The sequence below is a fragment of the Poecile atricapillus genome, chromosome W (genome assembly GCF_030490865.1).
Source record: "Poecile atricapillus isolate bPoeAtr1 chromosome W, bPoeAtr1.hap1, whole genome shotgun sequence".
Classification (NCBI taxonomy): domain Eukaryota; kingdom Metazoa; phylum Chordata; class Aves; order Passeriformes; family Paridae; genus Poecile; species Poecile atricapillus.
In genome coordinates this window covers 66315732-66336347 of record NC_081288.1, presented here as the reverse complement: position 1 = coordinate 66336347, position 20616 = coordinate 66315732, and the positions used below count along the sequence as shown (strand labels likewise).

At 42.9% G+C, this 20616-nt stretch overlaps 1 protein-coding gene across 1 annotated transcript in view; it reads left to right on the top strand.

The window, feature by feature from the left end:
* Positions 1-12742: 12742 nt before the first annotated feature.
* The window catches only part of LOC131591459 (microtubule-associated protein 1B-like), an 83803-nt gene continuing 75929 nt past the window's right edge, over positions 12743-20616 (top strand). Inside the window, exons 1-2 of the mRNA XM_058862183.1 lie at positions 12743-12764; positions 12944-13169. Of these exons, the coding sequence (XP_058718166.1) occupies positions 12744-12764; positions 12944-13169 (247 nt within the window). The 5' untranslated portion in view covers position 12743. The remainder of the gene's footprint in view (positions 12765-12943; positions 13170-20616) is intronic.

The window sequence follows — 20616 nt, the reverse complement described above, 5'->3', positions numbered from 1 at the left end:
TTGAATTGGATTTCCTTTCTTTGCAAGCGGTCAGTGCTGATAACAGTCTGGGCCCCTTCCCTCTGCCACCGGTGACAGCTGGGCTTCACGTCCATCCTTCAGTTGACAGCGGCCTGGTCCTGGCTGCTGCTAACAGCCTGGTCTCCATTGTCCTTCTGCTGATAACAGCTTGGGCCCCACTGTCTTTGCCCTCTGGGGTTTCCTTGCTTTGTACCACGAAATTCCTTTAAGCTTAAAACTTGTTAGCAAGAGGAAAAGTACATATATAGCCAAAAAGTATTTAACATATAATATTCATCTTAATACTTGCGAAAGCCAATATCACAATACGGATTTATAACAAACTGCACTTCCTGTATTTTGATATGGTACCTCTCCTTTAAGGGAAAAATTCTTTAGAACTGCCGTGTCCATGGCAGGGGTTGATGGGATTGTGCATGCAGGGATCCGTCCTGCCACTGAGTCCTCCAAGGGGGGGGCATAGGCGGGGACTGTTACCGGAACCACTGAGAGAGCGGAGTCTCTCGGTGGAAACCAAACCGGGGCGTGGACAGTCTGCACGTGTCTCATGGTGGCAGGAGCAGCGGTGCCCAGCGCGGCCGGTGTGGACACAGTCACCGGGGCCAGGACAGCCGGGGTGGCTGCCGGAGAAGTGGCTGGGGGCGTGACAGCCAGGGCGGGGGTGCCCGGTGCGGAAAAAGCCGCCAGGGCCAGGATGGCCAGGGCAAACAGGGCCTCCGGTGCCGCCGGCGGAGCGACCGCGGGCCAAGCAGCTGAAACTGGGGTAGATGGAACCCCCAGCAGGTTACTTACTTTTGGAAGCAAACTAATTGTGTACACACCTCATGCAGTTCGAAATGTGCTAAACCAGAAAGCTGAGAAATGGTTATCAGACTCTAGAATGTTAAAGTATGAAGTAATCCTGAGAGACAGTGATGATTTGACACTAGAAATAAGTAAAAGTTTAAACCCGGCTCAATTTTTGTATGGAGAACCAAAAAGTGACTTAATTCATAATTGTTTGGAAATTATCCAATATCAGACTAGGGTTCAGGAAGATCTTGAAGAACAAACTCTCTCAGAAGGGGAAATAATATATGTAGATGGCTCTTCCATATGTTTACATGGGAAAAGGATGTCAGGTTATGCGGTAGTTGATGGGAGAAACATGCAAACTGTTGAGAAAGGAAAATTACCCCCAAACTGGTCAGCTCAAACTTGTGAATTATATGCTCTAAAAACAGCATTAGAACATTAACTCATTTTCAAAACAAGGTTCTTAATAATAGCAGCTATGAGATGCTTAAAGCTCAGCAAACTGTTGAAATGCATTTGTGCAAAGGAAAGGATCAGAAGTTTTAGGCAACAGACCAATCAAACCATTTAGCAGTTGGTTTAGCCTGAAGCCTCTCTCGTGGCAGCTGACTTTCAGCAACGATACATTTTCCTGGAATTCTGGAAGCATTGAAAAATAATAAAGCTACACTGGATTAGGCAAAAGCAAGTCTTCTTAAACAAGGGAAGGAGTAAAAAAAGAACAACCTAGAAAACCTCTGTATAGGAACAGCTGTATAGATTCTTTGCAGAGATGCATCTGCAGTTAGAAAACTAAAAGATCTCACATGACACATGGCTAAAAGGTAATTACACAAAGATGTGTTAAATATATGAGAAGCTGGCTATAAATACAACAATGACACCCTATAGATAATGCTCATCACAAAAAAATCCATAAATTCACATTATACAATGAATATGTCAGCAGTGTTTGAGAAAATCAAGATAATCTTTTTAGAACATTCATGTCTTAATGACTAAAAATGAAATAAGGTAAAAAACTTGTAAATTTCCTAGTAAATAACAGTCATTATTCTTTTGTGTTACCTATAGAAAACAAAAACAGCAGAGATTGCAACAAATAAATTAAACCTTCGATGAAATGAAGGATGCAACAGACTGTATCTTCTACCTACAAGGAGGTGTTTATCAGTGTTCCATCACAGCTGTTTCAGTCGTAGTCATCCCCGTCTCTAGGAAAATAACTATACTTTGCAATTTAGACAAGTATTTTTTAACAAAACATGAGACAATTTAAATTTCAAACTTGGCAGAAATTAACTTTGACAGAAGGAAATAGTAAAACTTAACCTCAAAAGAATACTAAAGTAATAAAGCTTCACTTAGGAACAGTCAGACTTAATGAAACATAACTTTGCTTAATTTTATTAACACTTATTTTGTATCAAATGAAAACATAACTCAATCTTACTCTATTATTACAAAAAAGGCAACTGAAAGTTTGGTATATACCTTTTGAACACAATATAACAGCAATATGAATTTACTATAGAGATTGAAAAGATGTAACATACATTATGATTTTATGTAATTTGGCTTTGAGAATAACTCATAATAACTGCAGATGTTACTGAAAATACTTATTCGTAGCAGGAATTTGCCTGGTAGATGCTTAAGTTTGTTAGGATTTTTAAAGTGCAGTCTTACTAGAGAAAAGCCACAACAACACAGGATTTGGCAAGTTGCCATTCAGCTTTTGTAGCACTTTTCAGAACCATCAAGTCTAACTTCTAATTAAAATCCTGTCGTGGTTTTGAACCAGTAATTAACAAAAAGGGGAAAAAAAAGAATTATTTATCTCTTGCTGTGAGATATGGATTAAAATAAGAGCAAACCAGGCATAAAACTTAAAAGGAGTAAAGAAAGTTTATTGACAAACTACAAGAATAAGAACACCAGAATAAACTTTTAGAAAAACCTTTTCATTTCTCACTGCTCACCATTCTTTTGTTCACATTACAACAGAGACAAAAACTTCAGAATTTTGATGGTTTAAACAGTCCCAATTTTTCTATAGTCTTTTCTTCAGTTTCTGTAGAGAAACAGAAGTTCCTTTCTGTTAATTTATGGAGTTTCTCACAAGAAAGCTATTTTGTTATAGTCTTCTGTTTCTTTGATATCAGCTGCTCAGAGCTGCTGTTATCAAAGCTCACTCCTCCCATTTCACATCACTCTGAAATGTGTTATGGGTCATTAGTTTGGGGATAGCATTTTTAAGGATAAGTTAGTCAAAGGCAAAAAGTATTCTTCATCTGTTTCTGTGCGCTTTACTAGAAAACAGTTTTCTCATTGCCTCTCAAGGCTTCAAATCTCCCAGCACTTCACTATACCATAATTACTCTACTTTTTCTCAAATTTACACTTTGAACACTCTATTCCTCCCCATACTCTATCATGAATTAAAAGAGTTCTTTTCAGGACTTCACTGTCCATCCCCATAGTTTTAACAGAAAGATATTTCAGCTTAATTAAAGCATCTTCTTAATTCTCTACCTTTCTTGAAGTCTCTTTTCTTTCTTGCCACTAGTAGTTTATAAAGTCTCTTTTCATGTTGATCACTCTCCTCTTTTCTTTCTGGATGAAAAGATTAATCCGCAAGTCTTATCTGGATAAGAAAGAGTTAAAATCTTGCCCAAGCTTTTGTAGATGGTTCGGTGATCTCTGCTGAACAAGAGCTGGAGCCATCTGCGATAGAAAGTTCCTCATAGCTGCTCTGGAAAACATAGTCACCGTCTCTGCTTGCAGCAGGCTCAGAGCTCCTCTCCTTCTTCACTCGGCAGTTTTCTAGTGAATGTAATTACAGCAAAACCTCCAGCTGAACCAGAGATCGGGCTGGGCCCGGCCCAGCCCAACCTGGCCCGGGGCAAGCCCCATCTCCCGGCCGGGAGACGAGAGACGCGGCGGGCCAGGCCCGGCCCCCGCCCGGCCACATGGCTTGGGCAGGGAACCGGAGGCCAGCCGGAGCTCCGCCACCCTTCACAGTCAGGAAACAAAGAGCCCCACAGACTTCTGGTTGTACACTTTAAGGTGGGGTTCACAAGTTGATTCTACTTTTCAATAGCTAAAACTGCTGTTAATTCTCAGCAATGACCGATAATTGGTCAGGAGAAAAGACTCCCAGGAGTCCCTAGCAACTTTAACTTTCTTAAAGGTAAACTAACCCCATGACAAATCCAAAGTCCAAATCGGTATATATGCTGTTACATGTGTTTTTTATAGCAAAAAGGCTCACACTGAAATCACCTTATTAAAATTGTGGAAAAAACAAGCAAATGGGTAATATATGGTTAACTTAACTTTGTTTTGTTCAGTGAAGTTCTCCTAGCTAATTATTTTTTAAACCATGAATATCTTCTGTAGATAACATTAATTGGAAGGTTGTTTTATTAGTAGCTGTAAATCATTCAATATTTTGACATTAGGTTTTAAAACTAATTATTGCAAGATAACTTTTTACTTCTGTTAATATTATCTCTAAACATTTCTAAAGAGGGGTTTTTTGAATTTCCTAAAGGGTCGCAATAATTTCTCCAGTAAAACTCTAAAACGGCAAGAACTCATAATTACTTAAAAACAGAAAATTAACTCTAAAAGGGTATATAAAGACACTAAGAAAATAACGAATCATGACTTTTTAACTAACTGGGTACTATCCCGGCACTTCTTGGAGAGGGAGCAGGGGGGTGAACTGGCCTGCTCTGCTGCTATCTCTAAAAGGTTCGAGTGAAGTCTTTACTATCCCTTACATACACTCACAGAGGGGAAAAACGGGGAGAAAAAAACCTCACAAAGTTAACTTTAACAAACGCAGTTATTTCTCTCAATATTTCTCTCGTTGTTCGCAGACAGAGGGAAAAGGACACCATTTTACAAAAACAGACTATGTTAAGCAAAGAGCTTCTCAGGGCCAGGTGGTAGCAGCGGTGACCATTGCAACTTATCAACCTTTAATTACAGTAATGAATTTCGAACTAGATACCATATAGTTAGCGATTTTTTGACTATTTTGTCTCCCTTTGAAGCTGTCTGAGCCACCATGGCTCTGCCCAACTGTTTCTGTAGTTGCTGATATTTGTTCAGCATGGCCTTGGAGCTTCTTCTGCAGTGCCTCCGCCATGGGGGTGCCTTTGCTCTCTGAGCATACTCCAGTGCTCCCCCCATGCTCCCCCTGCTTCGGGTGGAAACTGATGTAAATTTGGCTTCTCTTCAAAGGTAGGCTTAATATCTTGTCCCTGTATGTCCACAATTAATTTAAAAACATTGGACACCTCCTTATTTTCTTCTCTCTGACTCTCCCCCCCTCTCTCCAAGGGCATCATTGCCAAGAATGTTCGCCCAGCAGTGGGAGGTAAAGATGGCTGCTGCTGTGATGTAGGTAGAATTACGGGGCTCACAGCCTCGGTAGGTTCTGCTTTCATGTCTTTTAAGGTATTAATTACAATCTGCCAAGTCAGGCCGTAAGACGGAATGTCCTTGCTTTTCCCTGTAATTGTTTTTTCCCACAACAAATCTCCTATTTCTTTCCATTCTTCCACTACGAATAGCAGTGGAGGCACTTTCAAGTACCTGTTCTCTCTAGCCCATACAACGAGCTTTCCCATGTCTTTATCCTTTACTGCTTCCCCTCGTTTAACGAAGATACATTGAAGCAGTTTTTGTGCTGCTGCAAATTCAACATTCATGCTAGGAGCCACTGACGGGGGGGAGTGACCCTTCCTACCTTAGTGCCAATGCTGACTAGCCCTCGGTCTTTGCTCAGACTCCTCCATCTCCCCATTTTCCACAGCTTAGATTCGCTTCCAAAGTCCATCTGCTGTGTGAAACCTGCTCTCGCAGCTCCAATCCACTTTCACCTCTACCTGCTGTGCGAATCTGCTCGAGCTGTTGACCTGCTTAGAATCCCAGTTCAGGCCACCAGGTAAAGGAAAACCGCTTGGAATATTCAGAGTCCTCATAGAGGTAAAAGTGAACTTTGTTTATTGCATAACTCAGTACATTCTTATAGGGTTTTTCCAGTGTTCATGTGGCTTAAGCAAAACTGCTCTTGGCTATTGCATCCTGCTCATCATCTTCTCCTTCGTTTATATTCTTCACAGCAACTTCAAGGTCACTGTAAGCGGTACCCTGGGTTGTTCTTCCCAGTGACTTCAAGGTCACTAAGCTGTAAGCTGAGCTGTAAGCTGTACCCTGGGTTGTGCAAACAAGCTTTAAATAAAATATTGTGTCTACATTCATCTACCTCATGGAAATCAGAGACTTTTGAAAAGGACAATTCATTTAAAACTGTTTGTTTACAAATTGTTTTTCTGATAAGATGGGTTTTTCTCACAGTTCTAAATGCTGAATGTTTTTGTTTGTTTATAGATGTTGGGGGTTAGGTGTCCTTCTTTTAGTTCTGGCTCACCTGTGGAATTTTTACCCATTAGTTGTGGGGCGGGAAAAACCTGCCTGCGGGTACTTGGTGGGTACTTGAGAAACACAAAGAGTTCAGCTGGGCCCAGGGGGGAAGGGGGGCAGGAAAAGAGGAGGGCGGGAACAGTGTAGCGGGCTTCTTCATCTTCGGAGAAGTGTTGCAGTCAGTAGCCTCAGGATCTCATCCAGGGAAGCAGTAGGATTCTGGGGACCAGCATGGAGCACCAACAAGATGGGCCTTTGTTCATGAAACAATTTATTCAGCATGGGAACAAACTCAGATCCAGAACAAAGAGCCCCGAACAGAGGCACAGCAGGGGTTTTTGAGGGACAGGACTTTTGAGGGACTCCACCCTTGAGGGTGGAGTTCAGGGTCAGGGACCATTAGAAACACAACAAGGGAGAACCCCCCAGGGACTCAAACCAAATCAGAACACCGGGGCCATCCTTCACAAGGGGTTTGGGGTGGGACAATGTAACTCTTTGTCTCCCCCGAGCCACATTGCAACAGAGAAGGACACTTTGCCGAGACCTCTTGCTGTGGATAGAAGGGAATTCGCCATCACCCAGAGGGAGCTGCTGCTGCTTCTTCTCCTTCTCCCCTCTTCGTTGCTGGGTCTTGCACCCCCTGTCCTGCCAGGACGTGGCAGTGCCAGCCACCACTGCGGAGCTGCTGATACACCTCATCCACCGGGCCGGGATCTCAGCTCATCCCTGCTGTTCCAGCTGACTGTTCCTCAGAGCCCTGGAGGAGCACTGGAACTGCCTGCCTGAGGGGGTTTGTGAAGCAAAGCCTCTCCTCCATCCTCTCCCGTCTCAGCCGAGAAGGCTGTCACGGGGCCCCTGGTTCTGTTTTCTTGCTAATGCTGTATTTATTGTTGTTTGTGTGCCTCATTATACATAGTAGTAAAGAACTGTTATTCCTATCCCCAGATCTCTGCCTGAGAGCCCTTGATTTCAAAATTATAATAATTCGGAGGGAGGGGATCTACATTTTCATTCCAAGGGAAGCTCCTGCCCTCCCTAGCAGACACCTGTCTTTCAAAACCGAGACAATAGAGTTCAAGTATAATCTCAGTTTTAAACAGTTTCTTGTTTTTTAATGTTAAGTTGTAACTTGTAACAATAATTAGTTAACCCGTGGCATGTTAGCTTGAAGGATTGTGATCTTACCTGCCAGCTCCTGGAAATGAGTGTTGCAAACTCAGTTTAATACACAAAGCATGTTGCTAGCTGAAGAGAACTAAGTTGGTCAAATTAATTAGAAAACTTCACTCAAATTGAACCCATGCTGTCCCTGTTATCATATCTGCAAAGGGCTCTTGTTGATAACAGAGAGCATTTTATATTTTTTAATTTAACCGAAAAGGGTGAATTGTTGCAGTAGTGTCACAGTGCAGCTCGTCTGGACTGGACAAAATAAATCTAGACATAACACAAATCTAGTTTGGCTAGCCTAATTTATGTATGAACCACTGCACACCACTGTCCAGGATGCTGGGCAGGGAGAGAAGTATCAGCCAATGGCTGTCTAGCCTGGGAAATTTGCATTGAGTATTTAAGTGAGTTCTGAATGTTATAAACGGGATAGCAAAATAAAGTTAATATAAAAAGCAATTTATTATAAAACAATTTCAACCACAAGCAACGAGAGAAAAAAAACCACAATAAAATAAATCAGCGCAGCGCCGGGTGGACAGGGGTCTATACCCAGAGGTACAGATTTTCCCAAATCCACGAAGGAGGAATCGCAGTCCAGGGTTTTTATAGGGATTTTCGTATCCTGAGGCAAAACCCGGAGTAAGCACTGTCTAACAAAGAGTCTAGATGTGCGGTTGAATAGATTTCCCGGATCCGTCGAGCTGAGTCAATAGTCAACTGGGCAGAGTCCTTTCACATGCGAATGGTTCTGGGTGCCTTCTGATTGCATCTTTTGGGTGGACTCCCGGGGTGGAGTGTCCAGGTCTGGTGTGAAGCAGATGGATATCTCAGCCGGGCTACTCTCATTGTCTGGCTTGATTGCCCGTGTCCTGCTCTTTATCTTGGGCTGATAAGCGTCACCGTGGATCGTTACCGTCTGAGTGAATCGTTACCGCTTGATTCGGGAAGGAATCTTTAGATCATACTACTTTTTTATATCTTTACATTATCATACATATAACATATATTCCTTCATTTTCCTTCACGAATTTTTATCCAATGCCACATTTATCACGTGAATAATAAACGAAGCTGTTTGTCTAATGAGCAGCTGGAGCACGGGTTGTGGATTCTTTGTCTCCCCAGCCACAGCCGGCACGTTACATTGTATACTGGCATGCATTTCTCAGAGTAATGCATTTAATGTGCTCTGCTTCTGAGGCAAGTAATTGTTTTACTTTTATGTCCAGGAAGCACTACTATTTATTATATTATGTTATGTTATGTTATGTTATGTTATGTTATGTTATGTTATGTTATGTTATGTTATGTTATTATAATTATTATATTTATATATTAGTATATTATAAGGATAGTAGAACAGAATAGCATTTTACTCTGAAAAGGACAGTAGAACAGAACAGCACAGCCTTGAAGAAGTAGATAAAGGATGTAACTTGGGAAAACAAAAGTAATGCAAAATGCAAGCAGGATGCCAGCTCAGCTCTGCAAGGCTGACAAAGTAGAAGTGATGCAAAACAACGATATTGTGCTTACTCAAGAGCAGGGGTCGAGAAACAGCCACCTAAAAAGGCCACTGGATGTTGAAGACAGACCCCAAAGAACGATATAAGAACTTCTGATAAGGGGTGCAACTATGTAAAATAAAGTAATACACATACGTCAAGTAAGCAGGGATAGCTAATGAATATGTGATCAGTGTGTATGACAAAAACTGTTTAACCAATGCTCAGGGCACTTGATAAGAGGAAGGATCCTCTAAGTGACCAGCATGCTGCAATAAAGAATGCCTGTTTTATAATACTCAAAACTGTGTTAGAAAGTTTCTATCCAACCAATTTTGATATCACTATAACTAGAATACAGACTGTTAGGGCAGTGATCATATAAGACATGGTCACAGAGGAGTAGACCTTATTTCTAGGTAGACATCTATACCACCTCGTGGAAATCGCCAGACTCATCAAAGAAACACCAAATCATAGCTGGGCTAAGACAAACGGAGTACCTATGTTATAAATGCAAAGGCAAATTTGGGATAAAATCAAAGAGAGAAATTTATTAATAAACAGCAAAGAATAACAATGAGAGAAAAAAACCACAATAAAAATGGTCAGCGCAGCGCTGGGTGGACAGGGTCTACACCCGAGGTGTAGGGTTCCCAAATCCACGTCTGAGCGCTCTCAGGATTGGGGTTTTATAGGATTTTTAAGTCCTCAGGCTAAAATTCCAAGCAGGCTCCATTCACCAAGTGTTCTTGATTGTTCGGTGAATGGATTTCCTGGCTTGGAAAAATAGACCTAACCAGTGTCCGGACAGAGTCTCCTCATATGTAAAGAGACTCTGTATGTATTTTAATTTTGGGTTATCAAGGCAGAAGTGGTGTGATCCGGGGTTGGTGCCGATGGAAATCTCGGCGGAGTCTCCCCCTTTGTTTCCAGTGATTGTATCTCCAACACTGGTCTGACAGGTGGGCGATTCAGGACTAGCAGCGGATACTTTTCTGAGGCTCGTCTTTGTCAACTTTGATTGTTTCCCAACCGAGATCTGCAGGGACATCGGTCAGGTCCAGAGTTGGGTTCCTCCTCCGAGCTAGTCCTTTTGTTGTCCTTGATGGCTCTCATCCTGTCTATTTTCCGAGCTAATGTTCGTTATCTGGGTGTTGGCTGCAATCCTTTGCCTTCGGAGAAGAACTCCCGGCCAGGCTTGGAAGGAGGGTTTTTCCTTTTTTATATACACATCTTTGGGTTTTTATTATTTCAATATATATACATCTTATTTATATCTTTACGAATTTTTATTTACACATAATTTATTACACCTATAAAGCAACACTGTTATCATTCATACCTTGCCACTAATACTTTTGGAACTACTACTAGTTCTTCTATATCTATGCCATTGCATTTGTTCTGTTAGCAGTGTCAGCTCTACTGAAGAATGAGTATCACTGCTCTTTATCACCGTGTCATCACGGCCACCAGATGGCTGTAAAAATGCTTGTCAACAGTGTAGAACCTTCAATGTGATGGTAGCTCAGAAAAATAGTCTACTTTGGATGCAACATCCAAACACATCACACCATATTAATCAAGGCTGTCAATGCTATATTTATGCAGAAGAACTATTCATATTAAAAATACTAGATGCTATAGGCAGATATAACATTAGTATTAACCAGAACCTACAACAACATTTTAATCTTTGCAGATTCCTCTAGGCAAATAAGACATGCTGTTTTGAACTAGTCCAGTGTGCCCTGAAACAAAGTATATATTCTAAGAAACAGGACTGATGAATTGGTTCATCCAGGTAAGTACTCTGTTTCTGAGGAGCAAGCAGGAAATTTGAGCAGTCATTACTGGAAGGAGCTATACACAGAGGAAGTGTCTTCTCAGTCATGGACCAGAGGTTATCTTAAAAAAAAACAGGCTATAAAAATTTATATCCTTTCATAGGTCACAGTGAGATTTCTCCTGCATCACTTTAGCCATATTGTTGCCTAGAATCAGAAGACAAACTTTCTAAACAATATTAAAAGTAGTAATGTAAAGAGCAGTTCATTAATGAAAGCTTTCAGGTGCACAAATTATAGCTATGCTTACCTGCAGCATCGAATTTTCACAAGTTTTATAAGTTTAACCAATTAGTATATCTAGCAAGTACATCCAAATAGGAGACCGGTTGTCCTGGTAACCCACCCTTGGACCTGCCTTATTGTACTCCCTCCAAGGGGTTTTTAGCCCTATATCTTCTTATGTCTCCTAAATGCTGATGCAAAACAGGATGTCCATCTTAGAAATTATTTTCTTGGAAATAAGAGTAAATAGAATTTCAAGAGTGTGACATGTGAGAAAGGGTAACTACTGTTCCAAAGTGTAAGAAAGTGCTAGAAACTATACAGCTATATATTACAAATCTACAAAGTTACAAATAGATGAAAAAGCTAAAAACCTTTAGGCATCAATATAAACAAGATGCTTAGTGTAAACCAGTGCCTGGCATCTGTCAGTAAAGTGAGGGGAACATCTTAGAAAGGCTGATTTATCTCAGACTGCTCTATTCCCTTTTAGATGACAATTAAAAACTTTTAGGAGGTGACTGAATTTCTCTCTTCGATGGGTCTCTGAATATTGGGGAGCAGATATCTAACTTTTACATGATAATCAAGAGTAATGTTTTTTTGTAATTGTAGATGTTTTCTGATACCAGTTCTCCCTGGAATTGCTTGAGCCCAGTCAAAATTAGTTACGCAAAGCCCTTTGAACCTCTGGAGCTTTCAGAGTATGGGCATAAGTAGCTTGTCCAGAAACAGTGTTTTTCTGGCATGAGTCATATATCTATACCTATATCTATATCTATACCTGAATGTGCAGAAAACCTATGTTTTTACTATCTCATTAAGTGAACTGCTTTGAAACAAAACAGAAAAGGTAACAAGAATATTTAGATTGCCAAGAGAGAGGGAAATACAGCTAAAATTTTGTTGCACTGCCACAGAAAGATGCAGGAGACTGGACTCCGCCTTTGAGAGGAATGACGGGTTTGTCATTACAAACAAGCTGTGGATCTGCTGATGAAACTATCACTGAGAGATAAAAGAAACAATGGGATGGATTCCACTGATTGAGTGAAAGATGAAAGGGACACTGGGGAAACACCATAAATTCCACAAGAGTTAATAGGGGGGTTATACATTAGAGGGGAATCTTAGATATCAGGCATTCCAGGAAGTCTGTACCTCTCAAGTACCTCAGACAATGGGGAAAGAGAGAGGGACATACGGCCGGGAAATTAGGATAAAAAGGAGGCTGCGCCCTCCAAAAATTTGAGAGACCCCAGGGGAATGCCCCATGGCCTCTCCCTTTATTCAAATAAAGTAAAAGTACTCCTCTGTCTCCTTTTTGGACATAAACCTCTGGTGTTTGTGGATTAATTTTCCTGACAGCCTTGCACAGTGGAGCTGCTTTTTTAATCCAGCATCAGGGTTTCAGCTGGAGCCTCATGGCACGGCCATGATGCTTCAAGGCTGAGATCCTGGGAGAGCCTCGAGGAGTGGGAGATGTCCAAGATAGCAGTGAGGGTCTGGTAAGATAGGGTAAGACAGCAGGAGGGCAAAAGAGAAGGTTGTATATGTGAGGGACGACGGACCTGCGCCGGCCAGGGGAGCACAGGCGGAGGGGTCACGTGGAAGGTCGGGGTGCACCTCAAGGCCACCATTGTGGCGGCCCCTCGAGAAATTGTTCTCCCCCTGCGTTCTTCCTGCTTCCGGGGGCCGCCGCGGGGAGCATTTGCCGCAGATGACATCAGCTATGCATGCTGGAGAAGTGGCGGTGCTGGGACGCGCCGGATCCCTCTCCACCCCCCCCCCCTCCCCGCCCCTTTTCCTTCTCCCCCTCTTCTCCAGGTCCCTCCCCTGCACCGTCTCCATATAAAAGCGCCGCCGCCTCCCCGTACACCCTCACTCCCTGCTTCCTGCGGAGCAGCTGTGGAACGGCCTTTCTTCTCCCAGCACCCCGGAGCCGCGAAGCGAAGGAGTGAGGCGCCCGCGATAGCCGCCGTGGTGGTGGTGGTGGTGGAAATGGATTCAGAAGCCTCCTGTAGCATCCCAAACCCCACGTCCCTCTCGCCCAGCCTTTCGCATCGCTTCCTGGACAGTAAATTTTACCTGCTGGTGGTTATTGGCGAGCTGGTGACCGAAGAGCATCTGCAGCGGGCTATCGCCAATATCGAGCGAGGTGAGACGGCGGGGAGCGGGACCGACGCAGGCAGCGCCTGAGCCCCCACCCCCCAGACGCCTTCCCCTCAGAGGGCAGGGAGTAGCTCCCCATTTTCTTCCCCTTACGCGCGAGGCCTACGGGGGCGCTGACCGGGTTCGGCCGGCGGAGTGGGGGGGCCTGGCCGCTCCTTGCCTATGATCGGGGCGACACACGCACGGCACAGACACATAAGCTGCCAAATCTAGATCTCTGGTTTCTTTTTATTGCACGAGGGACTCTTCATCCCATCTGCGCGCACGGACCTCCCGTCCTACCGGACTCGGAGCCCCTCCGTCGGGTGCGAGCGGTCAGCGACTGCGGGCCGGTCCCCCTGAGGCTCCCCGCTGCCGCCCGCACAGAGATCCGCAGTCGGCTCGACGTGTACCGTGCCCCACTGTCCATCCCCAGGAGCGTCTAGTGGGCAAAGGGGGAAAGACCACTGTTGGGGTGGAGGGGCTGCGGCAGTGATCTAGCGTCGCTGAGACCTTCTGCCCGGAGACAGTGGCGGGTGGGCGTGGCGCAGACCGCACTGCGGTCCCTATGGCAGCTCGAAGCTGACAAAGGGCGTCCGCGCCTTCAAAAAAACCGGGGCTGGGACTGGGGTGTTCGGGCTGCGGGGTGGCCGTTTGTCGTTTCCTTTGCTTCCTCAGCAAACCCTTGTTCCCCACCGCGAAAAAAAGTCAACGGGATTCAGGGCGTTTTCCTTCTCAGTGGCAGAGATCCCTGAGCAAGAATACAGCTGTTCCTATTGTGTCTAACTTTAGGCTACGAGACTTTTTCTCTTGGCTGGAGAATTTTTCAAGACTTAGGCTCTATATGCACATAGATATTTCAAAACCGAAAAAGATATGGGTAATAAGGCTAATACCTGAGTGATCAGCCTCATTATTGTCCAGCTACAGGATGCTGTGGCTCACTGTTTATTTGTCCTTAAAACAGCAATACAGGAAGGTATTGCTAGTGAAATAACAATATTATAACTTCCGGATGTGGTTTCTGATACAATAAATCACAGTGTACATGGAGAGGGGAACAAAGCCCTGTTGCCATAATAGTGGCATGAAGCACAAAGAAAATTATTGCTGGACTCTATAGTTTGTTAAATTCAATTGATACATGATTTTGTAACATATTTTTCTTCTCAGCTGGTGAAAACAGAAATATCAGAAACCTGCCATTGGTAGGAGAGAGACCTTGGAAAGGGGAATTGGTAGCAGCCTTGTCTTATAGGTGTGGTTCAGCAGTCCAGCTAGGACTTCTTTTGTCTCTATTGTTTTCTCAACTATTGTTGCTTTAGTTGGTAATTTCTCTTGATTCCTTTTTCATAACTGTTTGTGGTAAAAGGCTCTCTCATCACTGTTAACCAGCTTCACTGTGACCTGTGTATCTTTATTGCCACCATTTTCTCCTAAGGACAACTACTGAGTCATGCTTTGTCATTCAGAGCCTCTTCAGCACTGCACTTTGCTAATGCTATCTTAAGTTTTGGTTGTGCCAGAAGAACATTTGCTGCATTTATTTACATTTTTATCCACTTGCTCTATACATTTTAATACTTATTCCCTCAAAACATTTGATGTCATCCTTCTCTGAAAAAATGCTCTTCAGTTTCTTCATGACACTCTTCTATTAGTCTCTTCTATTGTACAGTTGCCGCTACATAGCTTTGTTGCCTCTGTTACCTCTATCTACCTCTTAACCGCTTGCAGTTTTAGATCTTCAGAGGGAGTGCTTTTGCCTTTTTATTCATCATTTTGGGTTAGAAGTCACCTCACTGTTCCTGGTGTCAGACAATCTGATTGGAATTTTGCCTGCCAGGAAAATCCTTAATCAAATTTTCAGGTGCATTGTTCTGGATGAGTATACTAGGAGTCTGAAGCTTTATGTGAGGCAAATATGGTCTTGGCTAATCTCTTTCTTATGGAAAAATATGCTGTAGCCTGGAAAAAATGTCTTCTTTCAACCTTTATTCTCAACATAGCCTTAGGGTTCTTGATATCTCTGCCTCACTGTCTTCTCTGGTACATATCCTAATGTGAAAAATGAGGTTCACTCTCCTGGTAAAATTTAAAAGGTTTAATAAAGACAATAAGAGACACAGAAAATAAAGCAAAGAGTAACGGCCGGGTGCCTTGGTGCTCTGCCAAGAGCACACCTGGTGTCTTGGGAACACCCTTTATATACCATTCTACTGCATGGATTTCATGCATATTCAAACTTTTCCAGGAACTCTTTTGCATGGCCACTCCTTGGGTCCTCCTTTTTAGAGCATGCACATTTCTTGGCATTGCAGTTTTAATTCATTTCTTATCATGTTTTGATTTGAGCTTTGGCTCCTTCTTCCACAGGCAGTGAGCATTGATAGTAGCCTGGGCCCCATCATCTGTTCACTGGAGGTTATCCTGCAGTTAGAACACACTATATCCACCTACGCCTAAATTCTTGCTAATAGCAGGAGAAAAAGAAAAAAACTACATTCACACAGCAAAAGCCATTCTGGCATTATATATATAACATTAATCTTAATACTTGCAAAAAGCCAACATCACAATACACATTTATAACACTAAGTACCATCACTAAAAAGTGTGTATTCATGAACTGGACTGCAGCACGTGTCAAAGAAAACATCTGCTGATAACACATCAATGGTGTGATGCCATGCAACCTGGTGGAATGCAGTTATTTCTCAATATATCATGAAGAGGGAATTGTATGGTGACTGCATTTCCAGTAATTACACTTAGGATGTCACTTTGCTAAAGGGGCAGTCCTCCAACCCATTGTCCACCCACCAAAAAAAGGAGGGAGAAAATACAAAACTTCAGTATTTTTCCACTCATTGACTGGTGGCACTGGGTGTGCCCTGTCTGTTGTCTGATAAGTTCTGTGTCTAGTGGCATTACACTCCTAAGCATGTAGAAATAGCTCCAGTTCAGTCATACTTCCAGTAGTTGCTTCTATGCTTTTAATGATATACATAATCGGATTGATCTTGGATTTTAGTTCCAGAATTGCCTCTGTTCTACCCAAACCTGATTTGGTATATAATACATTATACTACATTATAATGTATGTACAGATTTTTTTGCATCCAGAATGCTGAATCATACAGCTGCAGATTTGGGATATCCTATTCAAATCCTGACTTCAGCTTCTAGGACTATTGTGTGCATGGTATATCTAGGCTTTTTCTTTTTGGACATTTTGGAAATTATTTGGCTCATTAGTCTATGTCTAATCATAATCTTATCCCTACTGCAAATTAGGATTAATGACAAAAGCATCTTGGGATGAATGGTAGACAGGTCCTATAATTAGTAGCATGTTGTGGTTTGACCTTGTCTGGACACTGTCCATCTAAGCCACTCTATCACTCTCCTCCTCAACAGGACAGGGAAGTAAAAATATAATGAAAGGCTCCTGGGTTGATATAAGGACAGGGAGAAATCACTCACCCATTGCCATCACAGACAAAACAGACCTGACTTGGAAAAATGAACTGAATTTATTACTAATCAAATCAGAGTAAGATAATGAGAAGTAAATCCAATTCTTAAAAAAAAAAACACCTTCCCCGCACCCCTCCCTTCTTCCTAGGCTTTAACTTTATGCCAAATTTTCTACCTCCTTCTCCCTGGTGGCAGAAGGGGATGGGGAATGGTTGTTTCTACCGCTCCCTCCTCAGGGGGAGGACTACTTCCCCTGCTCCAGCATGGGCATCTCTCCACAGGTGCACAGGTTCTACCAGGAGCCTGCTCCAGCAGTGTCTTCCTATGGGGTCACAGACTCCTTCAGGGCACATCCACTGGCATGGGATTGTCCAAGAGCTGCATGTAGATATCTGCTCCACTCAACCTCCATGGGCTACAGGGGGACAGCTGCTTCACCACAGTCTAACACCACAAGCTGCAGGGGAATCTCTGCTCCGGCAGCTAGAGCACCTCCTTCACTAACCTTAGTGTCTGCATAATTGTTTCTCTCACATATTTTCACTCTTTTCTGGCTGCAATTTGCTTCTGCACAACAACTTTTTTTTCCTCTTCTTATATATGCAATCACAGAGGTGTTATCACTGTCACTGATTGGCTCAGACTTGGTTCATCTCGGAGCCAGCTGGTGTTTGCTTCACTGGACATAGGAAAGGCTTTGGCAGTTTCTTGGAGAAGCCACCCCATATCTCCCCCAGTACCAAAACCTTGACACGCAAACACATGTTATGAACCAGTTTAACATGGAAGACCAAAGGAAACTAAGCCTTTGTGAATAAAATGTATCAGACCCAGAAAGGTTTGAAATATACACAAAAAATGTGATTAAAACCAAACGAGGTTAGATATTGGTGCCAGAAAATTGATATATGTTATTTAATAGTAAAAGAAGCAAAGAGAGAAAGAGAGAAAGAAAAAGAAGTGGGGGGGGAGGTAGGGGAACGGGGGTTAGGTAGAAACATATCACCCATCCAAGGGTCCCAATGACGTCTCATGGCTTCCCTCCATCTGGTCTTCTTGGTGGTGAGGGTCCCCTGCCGCCACACCATGTCAAAAAGTATAGAATCCAGGGGATTAATAAATGTTTGGGCCAGGTGAGAATGCCAAGGTCCCTCCATTGCAGGGGGCCAGTTTGACACTGTCCCTTGCAACACTGTGGATCTGTTGCATCATGTTGCAGCGCTCTGGTGCAGGGTCTGGGGTCCCCTTTTGTGTTGCAGAGTAAGGACTTTACAATTAAAACTGTAAAGAAATATGTTTTACTTCTAGCTGGAGAAGATGCATGGGAGATTTTCCACCATAAATGCATGCCTGGTTGAGATAGGTTTCAGGTTTAAATAAAGATTGATCCCACAAGCTTACACCTCTTTGCCTGCCTATTTCCCACCCACTCTCTGCCTTCTTGCGCTTGATATTATAATTAGTCTTCTGTGGTGCCATGCCTCCTGGTGGTTGTAGACAGGGTCTTCTGATGAAGTAAGATGTCTTCATCAGGTGTTTGCTGTTTGACCCCCATTTCCGGGCAGGCGCAGTAGAGGTGTGGCTAACTCCCAGGTCAGTTTGTCCTGGCCAAAACCAGGAGTCTGGTTCCTGCTGGTTTCTCAAGCCATAGGTTCTGCTTTATTGGGTTTTCACAATACCTAAGTCCTGCTTTACTAAGTTTTCACAATATACATCTTATCTTTATGGCCTTTACCTAGCAACTAAATTCCTATGTGTTCTGTTACAAGTTGTTTCTACCTAACAAGTTACATTCTTAAGTGATCTGTTAGAAGTTGTTTTTCTACTTTTACAAAATTGCTAAATAAACTATATATTTCTGTTTCCCCTTCACCTGCTTCAGCATATTATATGCTTCTAAAATTTTGAATTTTCATAAGCATACATGTTTCCCATATGTCTTGGGTTGCAATGCAAGATGTAACCAAAAGTATGTATCCTCTTACTATCTGTTGAAACCAGCTGGGGCAGTTTTCTTTATCTCTTTCATGACCCATCTCTCATAAGTGTGGGATATCTTCTGTTAATGGGCCAGCTGTTAAAACCAGGTGTGGCAGTGTTCTTTATCTCTTCCACAACCCATCCTTCCTCCAGAGGGATATCTTCTGTTAATGGGCCATTGAGTCTCATTACATGACTGATAAAATTACATCACCCCATTGTGAGATGCTCCACCCAGGGGGAGGAGCCAAGCATCTAAACCTGTATATTTTTGGAGACTGGGAACACTACAGCAGCCTTTCTCCACTGAATTTAGGGAGAGAGACTGGACCTATCTACACCACCAGACCTTCAGAGGAAAGCTATGCCCTTCTACAGGATCATTACTTCAACAGAACTTTGTCTGTCACTCTAGGAGGACTGCAGCCATCATTTAATTGGACTGCTACCAACACCCTGACTAACAGGGTGTCAAGTTGTATTCTGACTCTGTCAGTGGCTTGTTTTTTTTGTTGGTTTTCTCTTTTGTACTACTGCATTTTTATTATAATTTTCCTTGTAAAGAACTGTTATTCCCATATCTTTGCCTGAGAGACCCTTGACTTCAAGATTATAATAATGTGTGTGTGTGTGGGGTGGTTTACATTTTTCTATTTCAAGGGAGGTTTCTGCCTTCCTTAGCAGACACCTGTCTTTTCAAACCAAGACACCATATCACTTGGGGGGGGGGAGGGAGGGCTTTGATGGGCCATGACACCCCTCTGCTGTGGATAAGCTTTTCCTAGAGTGTAGGTGCCCCTACAGCTTGGCTCCTCTGCACAGTAGAGGATGGGTGTTCCCTGCCTCTGATGAGAGGCTTTTTTACCACAAACCCAAAGCCTGTCTTCCCCCCCCCACCCTTTGGTGTGAGGGTCTGTTCAAGCCTGGCAGCTGATAGCCATAGCCCTGGGGCTATGGTCTCCACCCCGAAGGTGCTAAGCTTGATCCCTCTGTGAATGTATTTCTTCTCTCCCCAGACCTGAATTTATCTTATCTCTGTCATTAAGCACTCCAGGGCCTCTGTCAGAAGGCCTATTCGGGGTGTGGTAGTCTTTTCTGCAGCTTTTGTACAGTTTTGTTATAATAGGCAAAGGTCCTTCATGAAGATGTTTAAGCCATAGATTATAACATTCAGTCTCCCAATAACACAATACATAGCATTGCTGAATCATAGTCCATATTGCTTAACTGATCTCTAGAAAGCTTTGTAGTCTCCCACACAAGCCTGCTGTCAGAGGCCAGTGAGCTATTTATTTTCTAGTTTCTTCAAGTTTAGTACCTTGTTAGGAGGAAAGGATTAAAAGTGGAAGAATGGTGGGGAGGTGGTAGTCTCTCAAGTCACCTTGTAGCTGGGAATGTCAAGGTCTGGAGAGTAAGTGTGCAAACCCCAAATATTATTCCTACTACTGTTTATCATCTGTAATAATAACATAGGTATTTGGAGAGACTTGGAGGCACTCTCATGGACATTCTTGAGCTCCCTGTTTTAGGAGAGAGATCAAAGCTCAGAGATCATAAAAAGCATGTGCATGGGCCCTTGATAAATTGGTGCAAACAGTCAGCCTGCCACCTGTCAGAATGGACTGAGCCTAATGGTGCCTGTGTTCCCACTTTTGTGTCTCTACCTGGGTGTTGCTTCAGGATCCTCTAGTTAGCCAGGTAATGAAATAAATTTACTCTTTGCATTTCAGCCATGGTTTTGTGGTTGTTCTTCTGGCCACCTGCCTGTGTCAATGCACACAAACTTCTTTTCAGTGTACTTCAGCTTTGTGATCAATGTCAGCTTACTAGTCATAGTTTCCATATGCGCTTTACATGTGTGGTATTATATCAATATTACTTTCTTGCTCTCAGAAATTTCCAAGACCTGAAAAAAGTTAAAGCCTGCTGAGCTGTATTTGTCTGACAAGACTACACTCCAAAAATGCATCATATGTCCAAGAGATTTTTGAGAA